The sequence below is a fragment of the Rhinatrema bivittatum genome, chromosome 1 (genome assembly GCF_901001135.1).
Source record: "Rhinatrema bivittatum chromosome 1, aRhiBiv1.1, whole genome shotgun sequence".
Taxonomy (NCBI): domain Eukaryota; kingdom Metazoa; phylum Chordata; class Amphibia; order Gymnophiona; family Rhinatrematidae; genus Rhinatrema; species Rhinatrema bivittatum.
The window spans coordinates 833,294,873-833,317,113 of record NC_042615.1 but is presented as its reverse complement, the minus strand read 5'-3'; the positions used below and the strand labels follow the sequence as shown (position 1 = coordinate 833,317,113).

Here is a 22,241-nt window from a genome sequence, read left to right as displayed (position 1 = left end):
TGCTTTGCCTGTTCATCCAGGCCTTCTGTCCCTACAAGGGTTTGACATCGATTGCTGTGCCTGTCCATCCAGGCCTTATTTCCCTACGTGGGCTTGACTCTGTCCTGTATTGCTGTGCCTGTTTGTCCACGCCTTATGTCCCTACAAGTGTTTGACCTCGATTGCTGTGCCTGTCAGTCCAGGCCTTATGTCCCTAAGTGGGCTTGACCTCTTTCCTCAACTGCTTTGCCTATTCGTCCAGGCCTTATGTCCATACAAGGGTTTGACCTTGATTGCTGTGCCTGTCTGTCCAGGCCTTATGCTCCTACAAGTGTTTGACCTCAATTTGCTGTGCCTATCCGTCCAGGCCTTATGTCCCTACGAGGGCTTGACTCTGTCCTGTATTGCTGTGCCTGTTTGTCTAGGCCTTATGTCCCTACGTGGGATTGACCTCTGTCTTCGGCTGCTGTGCCTGTCCATCCCGGCCTTATGTCCCTAGGAGGGATTGACTCTGTCCTGTATTGCCTAGCCTGTCCGTCCAGGCCTTATGTCCCTACGTGGGATTAACCTCTGTCCTCAGCTGCTCTGCCTGTCCATCCAAGCCTTATGTCCCTACATGGGCTTGACCTCTGTCCTCGATTGCTGTGCCTGCCCATCCCGGCCTTATGTCCCTACGCGGGATTGACTCTGTCCTCGACTGCTGTGCCTGTCCATCCCGGCCTTATGTCCCTAGGTGGGATTGACTCTGTCCTGTATTGCCTAGCCTGTCCGTCCAGGCCTTATGTCCCTACGTGGGATTGAACTCTGTCCTCGGCTGCTGTGACTCTCTGCTTCAACGGCAGGGGAGAAGAAAAACTAATACTTCACGCATATCCAGCATAGCTCTCTGCTTCAATGGCAGGGGAGAAGAAAAACTAATACTTCACGCATATCCAGCATAGCTCTCTGCTTCAACTGCAGGGGAGAAGAAAAACTAATACTTCACGCATATCCAGCATAGCTCTCTGCTTCAACGGCAGAGGAGAAGAAAAACTAATACTTCACGCATATCCAGCATAGCTCTCTGCTTCAACGGCAGGGGAGAAGAAAAACTAATACTTCACGCATATCCAGCATAGCTCCCTGCTTCAACGGCAGGGGAGAAGAAAAACTGATACTTCACACATATCCAGCATAGCTCTCTGCTTCAACGGCAGGGGAGAAGAAAAACTAATACTTCACGCATATCCAGCATAGCTCCCTGCTTCAACAGCAGGGGAGAAGAAAAACTGATACTTCACGCATATCCAGCATAGCTCCCTGCTTCAACGGTAGGGGAGAAGAAAAACTGATACTTCACGCATATCCAGCATAGCTCTCTGCTTCAACGGCAGGGGAGAAGAAAAACTGATACTTCACGCATATCCAGCATAGCTCCCTGCTTCAACGGCAGGGGAGAAGAAAAACAACCAATAAGGGCTGAATAACATAGTCTGGGTAAACAAATAAGTATGGGTATAGCTTGCTTGTTGCGGCGGTTACTACCCCTAACTAATCAAGCTTGATATTTCACTTGGATGCAGCTCCATCACTGCTCTCTGCATTAATGGTGGGGGTGAAAGGGAAATAGAACCAAGGGTGGCTAAGAGCCAAGAGAAACATAAGTATGAAAGGAAAGAAGTGTGAAGCTTGCTGGGCAGACTGGATGGGCCGATTGGTCTTCTTCTGCCGTCATTTCTATGTTTCTATGTTTCTATGACTGTTCATCCATGCCTTATGTCCAGTCCTAACGGCTAAAACCTCGTTGCAAAGGGAAACCTCAGTCTCTGGCAATTCAAGCTAGTAATCCTTCACAGCATGGATCCTTAAATTAAAAAAAACAGTTTTCTTTAGTTTCAGGGCAGAGAAGACAACTTCCTCCGTCTTGCTTATGAAGTCATGATCTGTTTGCAAAGGCTTAAATCCTAACAATTTTTACCATTATAGACTCTATGGGCCAACCCATTCCAGGGAGCCCTTTCCTGCTCAAAGGAACGGGAACTCTCGCCGTTGTTACAGCCTATCTCTTACCACCTGTTGACCCATGTTCAGAACAAGAAAAGATCTCCAAGGTACTTAGACTGTGGCAAACACAACACAGTGAGACCATGCTCCAGGTCGCCACGCTTTGAAAGCTCGTGATCCACTCTAGGGGCCAACACATTCCGGGGAGCCCTTCCCGGCTCAAAGGAAAGGGAACTCTCCCCGGGTGAGGCCAGCCTGTATCTACCTTCTGACCCATGTTGAACCGCTGTTTACATGGTAACCTCCTCCATCTCGGTCTTGAAAATTCTCTTTTGTAAATCTGCTGACTCTACCAGATTTTAAAAGACCAGCGAGAGCTCACTAGATGCCAAGGGAAACACCCCACTCTATGGGAGAACCCATTCTAGGGAGCCCTTTCCTGCACAAAGGAGAGGGAACTATCCTCGGGTGTAGCCAGCCTGTATCTACCCTCTGCTCTGTCCCTTGCTGCCATACACCAGATGACTCAATGAACTCATTGTGGTGTTCTGGCCACTATCATGGTTGCTCAGTGTGTTGGTACTAGTCTTTCTGCTTGCTATGTATGTTCCTCCTTCATTGTGCTGTAGGATGTCGATGCCACTTGTCTTGCCGCTTTGCCTGTCGTGCTGCCTTCGAGGGTTCATGCATCTCTTATCGGTGATCTCTTTTGAAGCTGTGGTGTGTTTTTGACACTCTCGCTGCTGCTTTGTGCCTCTTTTAAAGCACTATTGCCACTTCTGGTACCCCTTTGCACCTTTAAAGTACCTTAGGCTATTCATGCCACTTTGGTGCCACTTTGCCACAGTCTAAGTACCTTGGAGCTATTTTGTTGTTCTGATGATTGCTCCCCAGAAGTTTCATCAAAATTAATAATAAAACCCCAATTCTACAGCCAAAAATAGGCTGCAAATACTTCCCCCATTGACTTTAATGGGAACCAGAAAACGAATGCACATATCAACGTATCGGGACGCCATTGTACGAATGCAACGAATATGCCCCCCGACGAATACGTATCCCGAATGCAACGAATACTTTCTGGCTGCTCATCCCTACTCAGCACTACCCTCTATCCCACTGACCATGCTATAAGCATCGGGCCTTAGCTGCCACGTAAAGTGATTCTTTCTGTGTAAGGGCTGCATCTCACCAGGGTCATAGAAATCCTAGGGCAGGAGATGCGCAACTGAAATAAAGCTTCCCTTCTGCAGGGCTTCCCCTCTCATTGAGAGAAATATTTTCCTTCCAGCTTGAGTAGGTTTTATTAAATCTGGGTAACACCAGACTTTATACCCGTGAAACAGGACATGCCTATTTCTAAAGAAATATCTTAAAACGTTATTTTTCTCCATAAGAAATGTGAAAGAGACCAGCAACGGTCTCCTTCTTGAAATAACTTGTGAGGACTCCAAAAATGCTGAAATATCCAATAGTGGCACAAGATCTTCTGGATTAACTCTGGTGTAAGGGAGATAATAGGCTTCCCCTGTAAATGTTGTTTAAAATTTCAACAACAAAATTATGTTTTTCATGAGCCGTCTCAACTAAGGGAAGTTTTGGACTCTCACCCCTAAGTTTTTTTCCGAGTTTTGGTCTGGCATTATGTAATATGGGAATGGGACCTTTCATGAGGTCATATTTCAATATTGATGGTAAGATTTGAAGATTTGAAATTTAAAGTGACGCTCTATTCTTGGGTTGCGCCCCATATGTTGCTTCTATTACCAACAGAGCCGTTAAGCCCGTTAAAACGGGCCTACATCCTCTGTCTCTCACCCTCCCCCTCAATTCTCTATTTCTCTCTCCACTCACTCTTCACACCCCCCTACCTCCCTCCCTCCCTCAACCACTCCTCCCCACCCTCCCGCCCGCTCCTCTCACTCAGGTCCCTCCCTCCCACTCACTCAGTCCCTCCCTCCCACTCAGTCTCACTCACTCCCTCCCCCTCTCTCCTCCTCTCACTCACTCAGTCCCACGCACTCTCCCTCAGTCCCACTCACTCTCCCTCAGTCCCACGTCCCTCCCGCCCTCTCCCTTCAGTTCCCACTCACTCACTCCTCCCCTCACTCTCCCCCCTCCCTCTCACTCAGTCCCTCCCCCCAGTCCCTCCCCCCTCACTCATCCCTCCCTCCCACTCAGTCCCCTCCCTCTCACCTCATGTCACCTCCTCCCCCTCTCCCTCCTCCCTCCCCTCAACCCCCTCTCCCACCCTCCCTCTCCTCTCATTTCATAGTCCCTCCCTCCCAAGCTCAGTCTCACCTCACTCCTCCCCCTCTCTCCCTGCCCTCTCACTCACTCAGGTCCCACTCACACTCACTCAGTCCACTCCCCTCCTCCTCTTCCCGCAGTCCACACTCCCTCCGTCCCTCTCCCTCCCTCTCCCTCAGTCCCACTCACTCCCGCTCACTCAGTCCCCCTCCCTCTCACTCAGTCCCTCCCCAGGTCCCTCCCCCTCACTCAATCCCTCCCTCCCACTCCCTCCCCCCTCTCTCAACTCAGACCCACTCACTCACTCAGTCCCACTCACTCTCCCTCAGTCCCACTCCCTCCCTCTCACCATTCCCACTCCCTCCCCTCTCACGTCAGTCCCTCTCCCTCATCCCCTCTCACTACAGTCCCAGCTCCTCCCTCTCACTCAGTCCCCTCCCTCACTCAAATCCCTCCCTCCGCACTCAGTCCCTCCCTCCCCGCTCTCTCTCGTCCCTCCTCCCACTCAGGTCCGTCCCCTCCTCGCTCTCTCTCTTCTCCCGCCCTCGTACTGGCCGCGACCACCCCGCCCGCCGCTGCCGCCGCCCGCTACCACCACCGCCACACAACCGCCGCCCGCTACCCCCGCCGTCCTACCACGCCGTGCCGCGCCGCTGCTACCGCCGCCGCCACCTGCCGCCCCCGCTGTGCATTACCCCCGCCGCCGCTCGCTACCCTTACCACCCTAACCCCCCCCCCCAACACCGTCGCCGCCGCCCTCTGCTTCCACTGTACGCCTCCATTTTTTTTTTCTGTTATGGACGCAAGGCTCAGCCGACTGCTCGTCCGCACATGCGCGTTAGAGCTGGTCGTCTACTACTGCGCGATTTGGCGGCAACTTCTTCAGCTTCGTTTATCTAGTAAGATATACGGTATGAGGTTTACTAGTTTTGCAAGATAAATATAAAATATAAAATGTAGATTATTTCCATCTGCAATGTATGTATTTCTTAACAAGTGGATACTTGTATAATTATGTAAAATCTCATAAATAAAAAAATTAAAAAAAAAAAGAAAATCGCAGGGCAGAGTCCCAGTGTCACAGTCACTAGTGCTTTCTGCCCGGGGTGTAGATTCTTGGCTCTTGGGGGAAGGATTTCCTCCTAGACCCAGGGCGGAGGTGAAATCCCCTCTCTTGTGTGTTACCTTATCTCTTGGGGGCAGGTGCATGTGCAAAACAGGCTGGACCTAGCCATAATGTGCTCATCCTAGATAGGTATTTATATAAGAACATAAGAACATAAGAAAATGCCATACTGGGTCAGACCAAGGGTCCATCAAGCCCAGCATCCTGTTTACAACAGTGGCCAGTCCAGGCCATAAGAACCTGGCAAGTACCCAAAAACTAAGTCTATTCCATGTAACCATTGCTAATGGCAGTGGCTATTCTCTAAGTGAACTTAATAGCAGGTAATGGACTTCTCCTCCAAGAACTTATCCAATCCTTTTTTAAACACAGCTATACTAACTGCACGAACCACATTCTCTGGCAACAAATTCCAGAGTTTAATTGTGCGTTGAGTAAAAAAGAACTTTCTCCGATTAGTTTTAAATGTGCCCCATGCTAACTTCATGGAGTGTCCCCTAGACTTTCTACTATCCGAAAGAGTAAATAACCGATTCACATCTACCCGTTCTAGCCCTCTCATGATTTTAAACACCTCTATCATATCCCCCCTCAGTCGTCTCTTCTCCAAGCTGAAAAGTCCTAACCTCTTTAGTCTTTCCTCATAGGGGAGTTGTTCCATTCCCCTTATCATTTTGGTAGCCCTTCTCTGTACCTTCTCCATCGCAATTATATCTTTTTTGAGATGCGGCGACCAGAACTGTACACAGTATTCAAGGTGCGGTCTCACCATGGAGCAATACAGAGGCATTATGACATTTTCCGTTTTATTCATCATTCCTTTTCTAATAATTCCCAACATTCTGTTTGCTTTTTTGACTGCCGCAGCACACTGAACCGACGATTTCAATGTGTTATCCACTATGACACCTAGATCTCTTTCTTGGGTTGTAGCACCTAATATGGAACCCAACATCGTGTAATTATAGCATGGGTTATTTTTCCCTATATGCATCACCTTGCACTTATCCACATTAAATTTCATCTGCCATTTGGATGCCCAATTTTCCAGTCTCACAAGGTCTTCCTGCAATTTATCACAATCTGCTTGTGATTTAACTACTCTGAACAATTTTGTGTCATCTGCAAATTTGACTACCTCACTCGTCGTATTTCTTTCCAGATCATTTATAAATGTATTGAAAAGTAAGGGTCCCAATACAGATCCCTGAGGCACTCCACTGTCCACTCCCTTCCACTGAGAAAATTGCCCATTTAATCCTACTCTCTGTTTCCTGTCTTTTAGCCAGTTTGCAATCCACGAAAGGACATCGCCACCTATCCCATGACTTTTTACTTTTCCTAGAAGCCTCTCATGAGGAACTTTGTCAAACGCCTTCTGAAAATCCAAGTATACTATATCTACCGGTTCACCTTTATCCACATATATCTCTATGGGAGGCCCACCTCCCATAGAGATAACACATATATCTCTATGGGAGGCCCACCTAGTAACTTGAGGTGAGGTTTAGGTATTAGTGTAGGGGTTAGGGGTTAGGGGACTCTTTGACATTCAAAGTGAGACGTACAAACATAACAGTGCTCTCTTGTGAAGATTTGATGACCCTTGGAGTGAAGAAACTCTCTCAAAGGTGAGATTTGTGCAATGTTCTCTCAACCTAGCTTGATGGACTCTCTACCTGGGTAACACTCTCCTCTGTGCAGCCCCACTCTGGTGCCTCTGGGGAGGTGCTGTTTACAATGGTTTTTCTCTCTGCTGCTGGGAGCTAGGCTACCCGGTGGAGACACAAGGGATATTTTAAGGATGAAAATATCTCAAGGGAACATTTCAGTACAAGTCAATGTAATACAGCTTTGACTATAAGTAAAGAAGCACTCCTACACAAAATGAGATTGCAATCAGTTAATCATACTATAAATTCACACTGATATCTGTGCAGAAATGTTTATTAAAGAGATTATTAAAAGTTAAACATAGAAGTGATGAATCAACTAATGGGCCTGAGCTCAGGTTTCCCACACTCAGGTCTGTCCCAGACAAACTGAGCTCAGGTTTGTCATATTCAGGCATATCCCAGTCACACTGAGCTCGGGTTTGTTATATTCAGGCCTATCCCAGTCATACTGAGCTCAGGTTTCTCATATTCAGGCCTATCCCAGTGACACTGAGCTCAGGTTTCTCATATTAAGGCCTACCCCAGTCAGACTGAGCTTGGGTTTCTCATATTCAGGCCTATCCCAATCTCACTGAGCTCGGGTTTCCCACACTCAGGCCTATCCCAGTCATACTGAGCTCGGGTTTCTCGTATTCAGGCCTATCCCAGTCACACTGAGCTCGGGTTTCTCATATTCAGGCCTATCCCAATCTCACTGAGCTCAGGTTTGTTATATTCAGGCCTATCCCAGTCATACTGAGCTCAGATTTCTCGTATTCAGGCCTATCCCAGTCACATTGAGCTCGGGTTTCTCATATTCAGGCCTATCCCAGTCACACTGAGCTCGGGTTTCTCATATTCAGGCCTAACCCAGTCACACTGAGTTCGGGTTTCTCATATTCAGGCCTATCCCAGTCACAATGAGCTCGGGTTTCTCATATTCAAGCCTATCCCAGTCACACTGAGCTCAGGTTTCTCATATTCAGGCCTATCCCAGTCTCACTGAGCTCAGGTTTGTTATATTCAGGCCTATCCCAATCACAATGAGCTCGGTTTTCTCACATTCAGGCCTATCGCAGTCTCACTGAGCTCGGATTTCTCATATTCAGGCCTATCCCAGTCACACTGAGCTCCAGTTTCTCATATTCAGGCATGCACTGAGCTCTGTTTGCATTAGACTGGTAAGTCACACTTACACTTAGCGCATAATTCCTACACTTCAGTATGTCACAGTGAGGCTAAGCACAGGTTTCCCAATCTCACTTACTTCAGCATCAGCCTGATCACAGGACCCTCAATTGCACTCCCCCTACACCCAGTGTAACAACATTTCATTTAAAGGAAATAAATCAACATAGAATTTAGATTAGAAGTGTTGGTATAGTTCGTCATTCAGAAGAGGAGATTTTGGTTAGTATAGAACCTCTTCTTTTACATGCCAACAGGTCTCTTTGTTATTCTTCTGTGGGCTTTATGCTCTTCAAGAGCTCCTGGTACTCTGGTGCATCTTTCTTCAGGTACTCCTCTCCCTCGATCCAAGAGCAAAGCGACTGGAGCTGCTCTTCATCCAGGATATTCAGCTCTCGGTGCTTATTCATCAGCTGAAAGAATCCCATCTGGTAATATGCATTCATCCCTTGCTCAGACATGGCTTCTGGATCCCAATTCCATGAGGCAACCGATTCAAGTCCTGCGGAGGGTCAGAGATCCATGTTACTGATGCCTGTGACTAGCATTTTAACATAGTTATTCTGTCCACACTGCTAAGGATAAATCCCAGTAGTCAACCTTAGAGAGTGACCACCTGTAAGATTTTTTCTTATTCAGGAAAATATTTTTTGTCTTCCCATTTCTATTCCATCATCTTGGGTTGAAGAGAATACAAGATCCCCCAGCATCCACCTCTCCCATGCCTAACCGGAAGGGTCTGTAATAATGTGAGTAGCCAGCAATACCCGTGTGGCCATTGCCCAAGCATCCAGCCTCCTGGGTCCCTTGCGTAACCTGCCAGTTTGATTCTGTCATCAGAGTAGGATATAAATAGCCACCATTACGAAAAAGCCTCCCAGGTCTTTCACGTGGCCATCAAGACAGAACCGGCTATGAGAGCAGCAGTGTTTCCACATGGACTTCTAGTTGTTATAGAACCTGTCAGACAGACCCAGCTGCTGCTCAATTCCACCATCACAGACTGTTGGTCAACCCGGCCAAGTGGATGCCTTGTCTCTATTAGGCCTTCTAACATATTAACCTCTTTACCATGCATTCTGACAGTGCCAACACCTGTTCAATCAGCTAGTATGACGCTATGAATGCTTTAATAGATGTCTCCAGGTCGTGCTTTCTGCTCTCTACTTTTAGCAACTAAAGAGCTCCTGGGCTCATCCCATGCCCTATTAAACTCCACATTAGCATCTCACCCCTTGTTGTGGATCACTGCCTTGGATTTCTCCACCCAAAATGCATAACGTTTCATTTTTTGTAATTCAACTGAGCTGCCAAGCAGTCAAACACTCTTCCAGCTTTGTTAAATCACTTCTTCTTTCATTTACTCCCTCAGGCATGTCCAATATTTTGCAGCTCTTAGCATCATCTGCAAAAAAGGCATAATTTTCCTCCTAATTCCTCCACTTTAGCATTCACAAAACTATTGAACAGGACTGGTCCCAGCAGCACCTGTCGCTGAGGCCTACCACTAATCACCTTTCTTTCCTCACAGTGAATTCTATTTACCACCATCTGTGTTGTCTATTGTGCAACCAGTTTCTAACCCAGTACACTTAACTGGAGCCTACTCCCAGACTGCTCATTTTAATCATGAGCCTTCTATGCAGGACAGTATCAAAAACTTTGCTAAAATCCAAGTAGTGGAGAGCGTGGAGAAGGAACTGGTTCGGGACATCTTCCTGTTAAATCAAGCTGAAGCTATCCGGAGTGAGCAGAGCCTGCCTAACCCAACGGTGAGCCGCAGCCGAGGACCCAGTGACATCAAGGGGCGGACCTGGAGGCGGAACCAGGAAGCCCAACAAAATCGGGCTGTGTGAAAACGTCTTTGAGAGCGTGGAGAATGAACTGGTTCAGGACAACTTCCTGTTAAATCAAGCTGAAGCTATCCGGAATGAGCAGAGCCTGCCTAACCCGACGGTGAGCCGCAGCCGAGGACCCGGTGACGTCAAGGGGCGGACCCGGAGGCGGAACCAGGAAACCCTACAAAATCGGGCTGTGTGCGGTGCACAGCAGCCGCCGGCGCGCTGCCCAAGCCGCGAGCGCCTAAGGGGCGTGCGGCATGACAGGCTTAGCCTGGCTTTGCCTGGATTTCGCCTGGATCTTGCCTGGGGCATCTGCTTGACGGACTGGTCCCTTTAAAGGTATTGTGTTTCCTTATCTCCTACCTGTTTCTTCCATGGACCATCTTTGCGGGTGAATAATTAATAATTGATTAGTTCAGAGTGGAAGCAACTCAGATTCAGTTGTATCGGTGATTGATTATTGAAATATGCCTCCAAAAAGGGAAGGAAAGGTGAGGGTTATTCCCTCACTTCCGTTACCCTCACCCATACATCAAGAAATCAGCTGCTTCATGATCTCACCTGCATCACACAAGGCAGGTACCGAGGAGCCTGATGTGCTAATCAGTCAGGGAGGACTGATTGAGCCCCAGAGGAGGCCTCCCTAAGTCCACATGCTGGACTTCCATCAGCGCAGAGGGTTGGTGAGGTGGAAACTGGAGAAGCTCCTGTGGATACTATCTTTGCCAGCCCTGGAGCGGGATATCAAACCCGCAGTAATGGACTGGGAGCACAGGTAGCTCTGGGTATCGAATGTTCGTCTACATCAGGAGCAGAAGGAGGGATGGAGGCAAAACTTTCCCCCAAGGGGTTTGAAAGTCACCTGACCAGCGAAATACCCCCAGCTCCACTCACCCGTCCTGCGGTGGTAACGTTAGACATTCTATGGGAGATGATGGCCGGAATGATGAATAATATTAAAGGGCTGGAAACTAAAGTGGATACACTAAGGTCAGGGAACCAACAAGAAAAACAAATTACAGATTCTATTGATAGAATTAAAGTACTTGAGGTTAACAAAAAAAAAAGAACCAAGATCTTTATTTCTCAGTGGTTAAGGATAGGGAAAGTATTAATAGGAGAGTTGAAACTCTCGAAAACAATGCCAAACGTTTAAATTTAAGATTTCTAAACTTCCCCAGGTTAATTGGGGAAGTACCATTAGTTACCTTGAAAAAGTTTCTCAATGAAAACCTTGGCTTTGTTAGTGAAGAGTCTCCTGTTGTTATAAATTGTTATTTCCTACCTAAACCCAGAAATGAAATACTAAATGGATCAAATCAGATGTTTCAGGGAGATTTAACAAACTTTCTTGAAGATTCATCTGCTCAGGTGATTGATAGGGGAACTTTGCTGGCAACTTTCTCATCAATAAATGATATTAATTTGATAATGAAGAGGTATTTCAGCAAATACCCTATTAACCACCTGGGAAAATTAGTTAAGGTGTTTCCTGACCTAGCATTATCCCACGCAAGGAAGGCGAAAATCCTTTTTGGCTCTTCGTCCAGAAGTTATTGCCTTGGGTTTGTCTTTTACATTGAGATTTCCTTGTAAGTGTTTAATTAAAAAGCAAGAGGAACTCTATATTTTTTTCATACCCGATCAGTTAAAAAATTTCCTAGCTCAACGGCAGTTAACAATTTCATCCCCGGTGTCTAACATTTAAGTTAGTTATTTTGAATGCAAGTTCTATGCATATAATCTGATTATTGGTATATTGTTGTAATAATCTCCCTTGATTCCTTTGCCCGCAAAATCCTCTCAAGTTTGATTTGATATGTAATGGTTTAGATAAATATAATTATAAGTATATCAAGATGCATTAGGAATTTTTTTTTCAAGTTAAATTTCCTTTTACTAAACCATGTATTTCTTTACTTGTAAATCATATGGTGAGTGATTTATTAGAAAATAAATAAATAAATAAATAAATAAATAAATAAATCCAAGTAGTGCCACATCTTTGAAGTAATTTTCTAGTGCCCAATCAAAGAAATCTCTCAGATTCATCTGACACAGTCTCCCTCAGGTAAACCCACGCTGCCTTGGATCCCACAACCCACTGGATTCAAGATGCTTCACTATCCTTTCCTTAAAGAAGAGTCCCCATTAATTTATTCTACCAACAAAGCCAGACTAATGGACCATTCCTCTTCATTCAGCCAGACCAGACCAAACACATGGGTTTATGCACCCCTACCATCAGATGGAGACAGAGAATAACAGGTCTGCTGATGTCACATCTTATAGGGTCCCGTGCTAACATTAGTCTGCCAGTATTGTCTGGTAACTGTACAAGAAAATTAAGAAATCAATCTCTTCAGAGTGGGATTCACCCAGAGCCAGCTTTAAGGCAGGCAAGGCTATGGTGAAACTTTCTCCTCTCTAGTTGGGAAAAAGGGAAAAGATATGGGCCCCTGAATGGTGCACTCACAATAAAGACCAGCTTTCCAGTGGAGAGGAGTAAGGCTCTTGCTCAAGTAGACCTTTCAGGCCTCTGCATTCACTGTACAAGCACTTGCTAAAGCAGGTCTGCATTTGTCTGTGTCTCCAGGAAAGTTCCTTGGAAACATTAGGGGCTGAGATGGAGGAGTCAGCCCAGTTAGAACTGGGTGCAACCTTTTTAGCAGATGTCTCTTGTGAACTGCTTCAAACTTCAGCTCAAGGTATGGCCTCCAGAGTAGCAGTTTGTTGCTTGCTTGGTTTTGAAACTGAGCAGTAGATTTGGCAACAGAGTTAAAACTGGCCAAGTTTCGTTTCAACGGGAAACTTCTCTTTGAGGAGGACTTAGAGAAACTGATTAAGTAACTGGGAGAATCTAAATCTCCTCTTCTTCCAAATGATAAACCTAGAGGAACTCCATGAGTGGGGCTCTGCTTAGAAGTCACTTTGGGGATTCTCACCTCATCTTTTAGATCTTTCTCCATGACATGACTCAATTTCCATGTCAGTCACCATCTGCAACCTCAACCATCCCCAAATGAAGTTGGGAAAGGCTGCACTTGTTCAAACTTGTGCAGGTTTCATGGTGCAGAGGAGAGGAGGCAGACATGTGAATTTGAGCACCTTGTCTACATTTCAACAGTGTTTATTGCAATAGGTAATCAAAACATATAGCTTACTGGTTGCAGTCTTGAGGGAGAGGGAAGAGGAGAGGTTGATCTCAGATTCAGAGCACCGACTAGAGTTGAAATAGCTGTTGTAGGAATTGTACCGGAGATTTAAGTGCACTTATTGGGGTAGATTTTAAAAGGGTTACGCGGATAAGTTATGCGCGTAACCCATTAAACACCCCCCCCCCCCCCTGCGCGCGCCCAGCCTATTTTGCTTAGGCTCGGCGGCACACGCAAGGTCCGGGATGCGCGTAAGTCCCGGGGCTTTGCTAGAGGGGCATGTCGGGGGGGGCGGCGCGAAGTTCAGGGCATTCCGGGGGTTGTTCCATGGGGTGTGGTTCTGGCCCGGGGGCATTTCGGGGGCATGGCCAAGGCCTCTGAAATCGCTCCCGGGCCAGGGAATCGCGTGGCGGTGGCCGACTGGCAGGCGTAACTTTCGCGATAAAGGTAGGGAGGGTGTAGATAGGGCTGGGGGGGTGGGTTAGGGAGGGGAAGGTGGGGAGAGGCCAAAGGAAAGTTCCCTCCGAGGCCGCTCCGATTTCGGAGCGGCCTCTGAGGGAACAGGCAGCGCGCCCCCTTGCGCGCGCCGACCCTGGATTTTATAAGATAGGCGCGGCTACGCACATATCTTATAAAATACGGCATACTTTTCTAAAATCTACCCCATTGTGTGCACTTACTGTATGTTTGTGTACAGTAAAAAGGAAATGCCGTCCCAAGGACTAGGAGAGATGAGAGGCAGCTTGCTTCTTTCTTTCAGAAGCACATATGCACATGGAAAAGCTCTCAGCAAGCATGGGGCAGAATCTGAACCAATCTGAAATGCCCAGAATCAGTGGGGCTGGAAACATGTGACTATAAAGGGCCAACAATAACAAGACTACAGGAACAGAACACATTTATATATACCGTATTTGCCGGCATATAAGACGCGGTGGCGTATAAGACGCACACTGTTTTGTCTACACATTTTTAAGCAAAAAAGAATTTTCTAACTTGGCCGGTGCAAGCCCCTTTTGCCCAGCACCAGCCAAGTTAGAAAATTATGTTTTCCTTAAAATTGTGTAGACAATCAAAATTCCCTGTCTTGTGCATCATTCTCCGGTGCTGGGCAAAGGGGGCTTGCCGCGCTTCGGCAAGCCTCTTTTGCCCAGCACCGGCCAATCGGGCGGCGCCCCCTCGCTCCCCAACACCACCGCGTCACTTCCCCCCACCCACTGGACACTGTTAGTATAATCAAAATTACTAACCGCATCCGGGAAGGGGGGGAAGTCACGCGGTGGCATTGGGAGCGAGGGGGCGCTGCCTGATTGGCCGGTGCTGGGCAAGCCCCCTTTGCACTGGCCAATCGGGTGGCACACTCTCACTCCCCGACACCACCAAGTCACTCCCCCCCCCCCCCCCCCCCACCGGACGCTGTTAGTATAATCAGTAAAATTGTGCAGCTGAATAATCACGTCGCATGGGCGATTACCCTGCACTAGTGCTAGGGCTCTATGAGCATGATCAATTTTAATAGGCCGCTTAGAAAGCCACTTAGAAAAATAAGCACCGCATCACTTATGCCCCACCGGACGCTGTTAATTTTGATTACTGGCACATAGGATGCACTCCATATTTTCCCCCTATTTTGAGGGGAAAAAAAGTGCGTCCTATATGCCGGCAAATACGGTTTATATATATACTACAAACAACAAATCTGCTCACAGTTTATGGGGGCAGAACAAGTGCAGGCTCCAGTCACACAGACAGAACATCTGTCAACATTTTACCAGAGGCGAGTCCTAGAGTTCAAAAGAAAAGGATATGGTTTGGAATGTTTCTATCCTATTTCCGATGATTTTAAGGTGTCCCTTTGTTGTTGTTCACTGCAAGAGAAGGATGACTTGCATATAACTCTGGATCAGCTCTGCAAATAGGGGCAGTAGACCCTGTGCTGGTGTCTCAATGGTACAGGGGAGCTATTCCATTTACATTGTGGTTCCTAAACAGGAAATCACTTTCAACCCTTCCTAGACTTGAAAAAAATCAACAAGGCTCTCAAGGTTTCTCATTTCAAATTGGAAACTGCCATCAGTCATGGTAGAAGTGAGGCAGGGTGAATTTTTGACTGCCTTGGATGTGATGGAGGCCTAGCTGCATATTTCTATGTGACCCTTGTCTTGAGTTCACTGGAATGGAGTTATGGATAACATATAGAACTTTCCAGGTTCATGTATAGTTCAGGGGATGTGAGTTTAGGTAGTGAGTGATAGGAGGAATCATCCTTACAGGGCTTGGGCTAAGGTGCTTCCTCAATACTGCTGGGAGTTGACTTGTTGTAACTGGTTGGTTGTAGTGGTTTGGAGCAGTTGGAGCATTGTGAGGAGAGACGGCCTGAGACTCTCAGGAGTCAGAAATCTGCAGTTTGGAGGCTGAGGCTTACAGCCTTTAGTAATGCCAGGAGGTGTTCCTGTTTGGGAAAAATCTAGGAGATGGCATAGTTGAAGAGGCCCAGGAGGGATTACAAGGAAATAGAGAATCCCTTAGGCAACAGAGATAATTTTTTTGCCTGCACTGAGAAGCCCACAGCTGGATACAGAGACTTTGTTTGAGGAGAGAAATTTCTAGTTCTGCATTTAGGGTCCTTCTGGAATATGGGACCTTGGACGGGATTGGATGAGGAAAACCCCCTGAATAGTGGTCAACTTTAAAGTGAAGACAGCTGTGAGTAACCTTTGTGAAGATCTTGGTGATTAGAAGTGAAAAGCTGTGTTTTCAAGTTAAGCTCTGGTCTTATGCTACTCATCTTTATTCTGCTCTAACTGGACTAAGATTGTGGATTCTTGGAATAAATTCTGTCTTACTTTTGGAACAATCCTTGGAGTGTAGACTGTGTGTTACGAGCGTGCGCGGGCGCGGTCGTCTCGGGCGGGTGGTGAGCCCTTGGGCCACGGCAGGACCCCAGGAGGAGCCCAAGGCCACACCGTGGGAGGTGAGCTGAGCAGGCATGGTGAGCCAGGCAGGCAGGAACAGAAGCAGGAAGTCCGGCCCTCAGCCGGACCTGCATGCCCATGGTAGCCAACACGGGGAAGTTGAGTAGTGAACGGTCCTCCGACTGTTCCCGGCCCTTTCGGACCCGCCGCAGGGAATGGCAATGGGCAGCAGGCCGGACAGAGGCGAGGGCAGACAGAGTCCTTAAACTGAAGACATCAGACGGGGCAGAAGCAGGCTGAAGCAGACGGAGACATCAGGACAAGGGCTGAAGCGAGACACTAGAAGGATCCAGGCGAGTAGGAACTCCGATGCTGGGATACTCACATCCGAAGCCCCCTCGGCTGGCAGAGGAAGACATCAGGGTACGGGCTGAAGCAGACACTGTAGACAAGGCTGGACGGGAACATTGCACTGTCCATCAGGGCGCCCTACTCAGCCCACCCGTGGGACTGAGTCACGGACCACCCTGTCCCAGACGCGCCCTACACAGCCCTGAGAGGCTGGTCGCGGACCACGCTGAGAAGGAGGGCGCGGGGAAGACCCAGGCGAACAGGACTCCGATGCTGGGAAACTCACATCCGAAGCCCTTACGGCTGGCAGGCACAGGAACAAACATCTAGGCAGGGTCAGAGACAGACATCAAGGCAGAGACACTGGACATCAGGAACAGCAAGCAGAGACAGGACAAGGCGCCATCAAACATGGAGGACCTGGATCGGCTAGGTTACAGGCGACTGTAATGCTCAGATCCAAGGCCAAGACACAGTGAACAGAAAGTCCTTAAATACTGGAGGTAGAAGGCAACTCCCTGGGAGGAGCTTGCCAGGACCGCCCACCGCTGGTCCTATAACTAGGGTAGAGAGCTGCGGGCCAGCCCCTAGAGAAACGGGCGTGGCTGGAAGCAGGAAGTCCAAACGCTGAGGCTTGCAAGCCACAGGCATGCCTCAGGAGCAGCTAGGCCTCTCAGGCCCTGGAGCAAGTCCTGGATGATGCGCAGGCGAGGCCCCGGCTTCAGAGCGGCCTCTGGAGGAAGGTAAGAGACCTCCTGCAGCGCAGCAGCAGGGGGGATCGCAACACTGTGTCTTTTTTTTGTTGGTGCATTAATCCCCTTGAGCCTTATGACATTGCTGTTCCTCACTGGATGAATCTTGAACTCTGCAGCTGCCAAAGGTGGTTACAAAAATGGCATCCAAACAGGAACCCAATGGGGAATGAAGATTTTATGTTCCAAAACTATTTTTGTGAATTTTGTAAAAACTGCAGCTTTTCAGTGTGTGACCTATTGACATCAATGGGCCAAGATGGCCCTTGTATATCTGTGAAGGGGCAAGCAAAGAAGAAACATGTGTGCAACTCATTAGGGGATGGATGAGAGTGACATTCCTGGTGGAGGAACATCAGCAGATCCTGACATCAGCTTGGAACTAGGATCTGGCTGGAGGGTGTCCTGGGAATGGCCTGCATCTGGGACTGTGAGGAGCTGCAAGGCCCTGAAAAGAAACCCCTTCAACAACCAGGAGGCAGAAGAATCTGTCTGACAGAGACTTTCTGTGATTGGTGCCTCCGGCTGCTGCAGGATTCAGGAGCAATTTCCAGACCCAGCTGTACCTGGCACTTGGATGAGAGCTGAAGGAGCACAGGACTTGAGCCTAGGTACTGCCTCAGCACAGCCCAACCCAAAGTTATTCAAAGAGTCTGTCACTTGTACCTCCTTTGCCTGCAGCTAGCCAAGCTCGGAGTGCACATGGTGGTGTGGTCGCTCAGATGGAAGAAAGACCTCGTGAGCCAGCAAAGAAGAAGAGAAGAATGTAGAACCCGACACTGCTGGGAGCCTGGAGCAGTGGGGCTGCCCCTTCGGAGCCACGGGAGTTTTCTGTGCCCTCATCAGTTCTTGCTGTCACTGTGGGACCACTGGATCCTAAACTGCTTTTGCCATTGCTGGTCCCACTAAAGTGATTGTCCATGGGAGCCAACAAGAGGGAGAGCCAGAGGGCCCTTAGGATAAATGGAGCCACAGAGAGAGAGAGAGAGAGAGAGAATCTATTTGTAAGGTTCCTTCCTTCCTTTCATAGGTGGTGTCACAATTTCACCTTAATCAGGAAGTGATTCTTCCATCCTTCAGGAGGGAATCCTGTCAGAAGGATTATGATCAGCTTCTCCATTTTGGTGTTCACCAAACTCTTCTTCATTATCTGAAGGTGGTGACTACCTTTAGAATATCAGATCACTTTCTTCATTCTTTTCAATGGATTCAGTAAGAATGAAGCAGTTTCTAAGTTCTCCATAGCTCACTGAATTAAGGAAGCGATAGGTTTAGCATATCTAGCTAAGGTTTTGCCATTACCCAAGAGACTTAGGATGCATTTCACCAAGGCTCAGGTTATGCCACGGGCAGAGCTTTGGATGGTTTCCCCAGGGGAGATTTGTAGAGTATCTAGCTGGCATCCTTACATTCCTTTTCAAAGCATTATCATCTGGATGTCTGAGCCAGGGAAGAAGTTAGTTTTGGCTTGAGATTTTAAGATCAAGGAAGTTTTCCACCCAGATGAAGGGTAGCTTGAGTACATCTGATGTGTCTGTACTGGTCTGGCTGGTTATAAAGGAAGGAAAATTTAGTTTTACCTGATAATGTTCCTTTCTTTGAGTCCCACCAGACCAATCCTGGACTTTTCTGATCTTCCAGAAGCTCCCCAGGCATTTCTGATTCAAAATTTCAAAGTAAATCCTGGTAAACATGTTCAGGATTAATGATTTTCTATTTGGCCATGATGGGCCTATTTCCTCAAATTTGTCTCCCTTGGTTTTGCTGGCTCATTTTAGTTGCCTTCTCATGAAAGCCTCATAGTTGGAGAAGGAAAGTTGTGTTGATTAGCTTGTTACATTGAAAATTGGCAGGCTTAGGTCAGCATAGGACACTATAAGAGGTGACATCAGCAAACCTGTTTTCCTTTGTCTCTATCTGCTGGTAGGAGAGCATAAATGTGCATCTGGACTGGTCTGACTGGACACAAGATAAGAGATTAATAGGTAAAACTGTTTCTCTGTAATTACTGACCTCCTCCTTAGTACCATTTCTATAATGAGGGTCAAAATGCACCTTTCTCCAATTGCACAGAATCAAACTCCTCTCCAAAGATCCATTGAAGCAGGTTCTTCAGTGGGCTGTCAAAACCTCTCTAAGCTCATTTAATATCCTAGAGCATACCCGTATGGTCGCATGCTTCATTTTCATTTTTTCTAGTTCTGCACAAACACTCTCTTCTATAAATGGCATCTCCTTATCATATACAATCTTTCTAACATGCAGGGTCCTTCTCTAAACCTTTCTTCAGTGATTTTTGAGCAGAAGTATTTGTTTAACTGATTTTATCTCGTCTCCTTTTAATCTTACAATCCCGCCTTTGCTCTTCCTCCTCTTATTGTCATAGCCAAAAAATGTTTTGTCTCCTCACGTTCACTCTTCAACCATCTTTCCTTCCAATCACACCTTTGCCTTCCTCAACTCTTACTTGACTTTATATTCCTTCCTGTGCTCCAAGTTCTGAGAACCATGGTACCCTTTGAATCTAATCTTTCTTTATGCCCTTACTATCTCAGCCACCTCTTTGGAAACCTAATTGGTCTCTTTATTCTCTTTCATTTACTTTCTTAGCGTTCAGTTCTCTTACTTTTTCTCTAGCTCGCTTTCACTTAGCCCACTGACCTTCCATGCCACTTATATCTTCCCCCCTTGACCATGCCACCTTCAGATACTGTCCCTGTTTTAAATATCCAGGATTTGGACTTTTGACTTCCCATCACCTTGGCTGCTATATTGGACTATGTCATCTGAAGATTACGTTCAATCAGGCGAGCACATTGGTGGTGCTTTTGTAGAGTATGAGTGTGGGTCAGTGTTACCTGCATCCTCTCTCAGACTCTCTGAGGCCCGTGGATGGGTGCTGATCAGGGACAGTTTCAGGGCTTTCTCCCAGCTCCCATTCACTAGCTCATTAGCGATATGAGATCTAGAATCAGAAATGAAAGACAGAGTAAAGCTCGACTCTATTCCCCTTAAACATGAGATTTTCAGGTTCCCTTCCTCCTTTATTGTACAGAAGACGTTTGATGGCTTTCTCCAGTCGGATGTAGGGGTCTCTTGTCCAGTATCAGTGGTAGAGGTAAGCTGTGGACTTTTCCCTATTTAGATTGTGGGAGACTATGCACCTGAAGTTTGCAAGATTCAATTCAGTTCACTTGGAGGCTTGAAATTCAGAAATTAAATTGAAATGAATGAATGCTGAAGGAATGGCTGAATGAACGGGGAACTGGTTAATGGATTGATTGGACATGAATGACAGTGGAATGAGGTGTAGGTGACAGTATGACTGCATAGATGGAGGCATGGAAAGAAGGAAAAGGCAGTGACTGGAGTAATGAATTAAAAGATGGAGAGAGAGAATGAATGGATGAAGGAATAGGATAATAATATGAGAGTATGAAGGGATTACCGAAGATGGACAGAAAGTGAATGAGTGCAGGACTGTAAGAAAGGGATGAGAACAGCTGTCACCTGATCGTGGAGGAGGGACTGTCCCATCCATTAGACAGGGCCGTCCAGTAATGATCAGACAGCACGCTCACAGCCAGTCCCTTCTTCTCCATCTTCTCCAGCGTAGCGCGGTTCTCCGGCGATGTCTGCTGCAATGCCAATTCCAATGCAGATATTGTAGGGATCGGGTTCTGGACCACATTGAAGTGATAAGTTCCACCTGGCTCGCTTCATGAGGCACATGGGCAGGGGAGAGAGAAGAGTGAGATGAGAAATGCCTCTGTATAAAGGAAGGCTGGCACACCGTTTGTATCGAGACTCTGTATAAAGTGCACTGGATGCTTAAAGGATTCAGTTGATTGTAAATGTTGTCCTACCCTGCCTGTTCTAATAGCTCTTTCTCCACTCTGGGCTGCAGGGTCTGTTTTTCTGTGGCAGACTTGAGGTCAACAGAGAAATCACCAGCTTTTGCCGAATGGCCAGAGCACCAAATGTATTATCTGCAAGCTCAGAAATCCAGCACAATGCGGGAATTTAAATGAGCGGATCTGCAAGTTGTTTACCTTTCCAGCCACAACACAAGCGCCAGGAACGTCTGCATATTGTTCCACAGCGCATGAGATTTCAGCTGCCCTGATGGCTGATTTACACAGGGAAAGCACTTCTTACCCATGGGAACGGCTTTGAAAACAGCTCCTGAATGAAATGACTTTTCTGCAATGTTAAAATTCTCCCCTGTATCCCAACATGATTCTTTATAACACTGTAACATTCCCTAACACCTCCACTGTGCCCGAAATTCAGCAGCTCGGGGTGCAGACAAGGTTTCCAGCTAAAGTCAGCCAGATTTTCCGAGGAGCACTGTGCCCCACTGAATACAGCTGGATAAGCCCTAGTATCGGGCTAACTTTAGGCGTGCTCTCCGAAGTGACCAGATAAGTTATCTAGCTCATTTAACTCCATCCCAGAATGCCCTGGACCACCTCCAGGTTATCTAATTACTTGGAGGCTCTCAGAGCATGGGAATTTTAAAAGCCCACAGTTTGTCCGGCTAAGTCTGAAATTAGCCAGACAAACCATTTGAATATTAATTCCACTACGTTTTAGCTTTTTGCCCCATATTTCTTTCCTGCTTGGCCTCTGCAACTTCCTGTTGTCCATAGGTAGCATGTGTGAGGGTGACTCAGTCATCTCTCAGCCCATCTCTGCACATTAAACAATTATCTCTTCCATCTCCTCTATCCCCCTTCCTTTCTCATGCTGGCTCTTTTTGCAAGAAACTTGCTTATGTCATGAGCTCTCTCTCTCTCACACACTCCCCTTCTTGCCTTTCCCCTAAGGACTCTGCCTCAGTTGCTGCCCTCTATCATGGAAGTTAACCTTTCTCCCATACAGCTGGTTGGCCATGGGAGAGGTCTTGGGCTGTAGGATTCAACCTCTTCTACCTCAGTCTCTCTTTTTCTTCCTTCCTGGTCTCATCCCACTACCTCTCTGGATAGCTGTCACTTATTAACACCATGATAAGTCCCCATTCTCCTGTCTCAATGAATTCAGCTC

General features: G+C 47.2%; 1 protein-coding gene across 1 annotated transcript in view; it reads right to left on the bottom strand.

Annotated features, from left to right (window-relative positions):
* Positions 1-7,307: 7,307 nt before the first annotated feature.
* Positions 7,308-22,241, bottom strand: part of LOC115082581 — a 55,775-nt gene continuing 40,841 nt past the window's right edge. The window contains exons 3-5 of the mRNA XM_029586801.1: positions 20,706-20,912; positions 20,054-20,160; positions 7,308-8,683 (exon numbers count right to left, since the gene is read on the bottom strand). Coding sequence (XP_029442661.1) covers positions 8,448-8,683; positions 20,054-20,160; positions 20,706-20,912 — 550 coding nt within the window. The 3' untranslated portion in view covers positions 7,308-8,447. The remainder of the gene's footprint in view (positions 8,684-20,053; positions 20,161-20,705; positions 20,913-22,241) is intronic.